This window comes from Crocodylus porosus, unplaced genomic scaffold (assembly GCF_001723895.1).
Source record: "Crocodylus porosus isolate Cpor-Errol unplaced genomic scaffold, CroPor_comp1, whole genome shotgun sequence".
Lineage (NCBI taxonomy): Eukaryota > Metazoa > Chordata > Crocodylia > Crocodylidae > Crocodylus > Crocodylus porosus.
Window position 1 is genome coordinate 4,761,590 of NW_017728914.1, and position 2,884 is coordinate 4,764,473.

General features: G+C 35.9%; 1 protein-coding gene across 1 annotated transcript in view; it reads right to left on the bottom strand.

The window, feature by feature from the left end:
• Positions 1–2,884, bottom strand: part of CTNNA1 (catenin alpha 1) — a 157,320-nt gene that overhangs the window by 35,617 nt on the left and 118,819 nt on the right. The window contains exon 9 of the mRNA XM_019534836.1: positions 234–326. Coding sequence (XP_019390381.1) covers positions 234–326 — 93 coding nt within the window. The remainder of the gene's footprint in view (positions 1–233; positions 327–2,884) is intronic.

Genomic DNA, 2,884 nt, shown 5'->3' on the forward strand with positions numbered 1-2,884 from the left:
TTCACTGATTTATCTAGCAGTTTTCATTGTGATCCAACTGAGATTGGAACTTATGTAGTAGTAATGGGATGAGAAATCACTTAGCCTAGATTACAGTTTAGCTCTTCTGCTGGGTATCGTTAGTGAAGAAGTTTCTAACTGAAGTTTCCATTCCCCAAAATCCAGATCAGCCCCACCAATTCGAACACTTTTTCCTTATGTTCATGTATGAAATACTCAAGCTTGCTCATTACCTGCGGGCAGAGGGCTTCAAGCTGGCTTGCTGACATGCGAACTAGTTTCACGCCTTCTTCATTGTTGGAGATGGAACAAGCCAAATTGGCAACCTATATTGAAGGGAGATTAAAAAAAAAAGAAAAAAGAACACTTTTAGAAAATAAGTTATTATTTCTGCAGTAAGAAGCAAAACCTGTAACCTTTCATTTTTTCTCTGATCAGTAAGCTTTCAAGAAATGCACACTCTCCAAATTCTTTTAAGTCAATTTAACAGATTTGCAATCACCAGTGACATCTGTTCTGTCTCAGGCTACCAGATCATAAAACAACAGTCATTCAAATGAGAAGAACAACTTCAATGTTCCCATTTACTCATTGGAGAGGATGTTTCTATTTGAATGTACAAGGGCAACACTTTAGTGACACTTGAAGTAACTGTTAAAATTCCCATTCCTATGTAAGAGTAAAAAAAAAAGAAGCTAGAAGCCCACTATTTTATCTGTTAAAAGGGCTGAAAGAAATGGCTGACAAAGGAGGGATGAGACTGACAGTGCATTACCGTATCCACTAACCCCTTTCTCTTCTGAATGTTCATCACAACATGTAGACATGAATAAGCATAAACTCACAGGATAAGCATTAAAAAATTTTACAAGCCTACAGTGATCAACTGGCATAGTATCATGCAGTTTACCTACAACTTTAAAAATGTACCTTTGCACGCAAGTGCCTTTGCTACTGTACATAGATAAAGCTGCATTAAAAAAACTACTTCATATAGTTTATGAAACTATATGACAATGTTTCTAACAATATTTTGGTACTTTGTGATACATAACACCACATTCGCTAGATTATTCCAGCAACTGGCTGGAATTCCCAGAAACTGGCCTGGAATCCTTGTGATGCTGGGATTTCGGGCCAAGAGTTTGTTTGACCTTCTATTTGACATCTTCTCTTTAACCAGCCATCTTGAAACTAAGACCTTGTTAACAACTACCTTTTAGAACACATGGGAGGGAGACAGGGTAGATTTTGTTTAGTAATTGAAGATATTTTGCATATTAGATCTCTCAGAGAAGGATAAAACTAAAGTGAGTTATATTCCTTATATGACAAGTGAATGACAACTTGCTATTTTGAACTCCAATATAGTTCCATTTGAACATAAGGAGGTATAAAAACTGCACAAAGACAAATGAACTAAGATGAACTTTGAGCATTGTCTTATTAGAAATGGAAAAAACTACCTGCTCAAAGCAGCAAAAGATCCCAAAAGAATAGTTAAAAAATAACACCCCACAGAACAGTTAAAAATAACACCCCACAAAAATTCTAATATTAAAAAAGCCTACGTCTGTCCGTCTGTCTGTCATACTTTATTCGTGCTCTGATTGGCTGACAAACAATTAGAGGCCCCCTCTCCTCCAGTCACTTGGCTTGTCAAAATATAATGAAAGTAACATCACAGATGAACCAGGTTGCTAACATTCTTTTAGAAAAAAGCTGAGAAAGTTGAGAGCTTTTTAAATGAAACAGCTCTACATAAAGTTTTAGGAAAGTTAATATAAAATTACTACTATCTTTTTAAATTAATTTCCTTTACAAAAAAACTTTATAATAAAATGTTTATTTTCTACCTATGGGGACTTTTTACCATCTTTAAATTTTCCCTGAGTGAGGAAGGGCATGTGTACCTGAAAGCTTATAGAAAAAGATTTTTTTTGGGTGATTTCTTGGTTGGTCTAATAAAAGATATCCTTTCTGAACTAAGAGTTCTAGAGTTTTGCATTTATAGCTGGCGAACACACATTCCTGGGGCAGTGGTAGACATCAATCATGTTATTATACTTCAATGAGGGGTGTATTTGGCAGCTGTGTTGGTCTGAGACATAAAGACATACAAAAAAATTAGAACTTTTGGTTCCAAAATGATACCTTTTATTAGACCAACTTGGAAATCACAAGAAAACTGTCCTTTTCTGCAAGCTTTTGGGATCAAAAGTCCCTTCATCAGGCTGTGGTAAAAGTATAAAGTCCCCATAGGTAGGAAATAAACTTCATTTCTGCACAGAGCCTTCCATCTTCAGCTTCCTCTGTGCAAAGATGAATTTTATTTCCTACCTATACAGACTTTTTACCATCTTGTACCATCTATACTTTACCCACAGCCTGAAGAAGGGGCTTTGATCCCAAAAGCTTGTAGAAAAGGGCAATTTTCTTGCAATTTCCCAGTTGATCTAATAAAAGGTATCATTTTGGAACCAACAGTTCTAGTTTTTTGTATGTATACTTAAATGAAGCCTTTTACCAACTTCATCAGTAATGCTAAAGCTCAAGTAAATTTACAGTGGAAAATCTCTCTCCCTCTCTTGCTTCCAAACTGAATGATGAATGATGTAAGCTGAAGAAGCTCTCAAGATCAGAGGTACATTTCAAATGCTAAATGGCTGGGTAAACAAGAGCGGTGGCATACCCTGGGATGACTGTCCTCCAAGTGCATAACTATTTTTTTTCCTTGTGCAGTTATAGGGCTGATTTTTACAGTGCTACAGTTAAAGCTGCGTCAGCTTTTAGAGTCACTGTTAGCTTTTTGCCCCTGCAGCAATCCTTTTAATTTAGTTTTCAGGCAATTTTATAATCTGCCTTAAAAAAAAAAAAAAAAAAA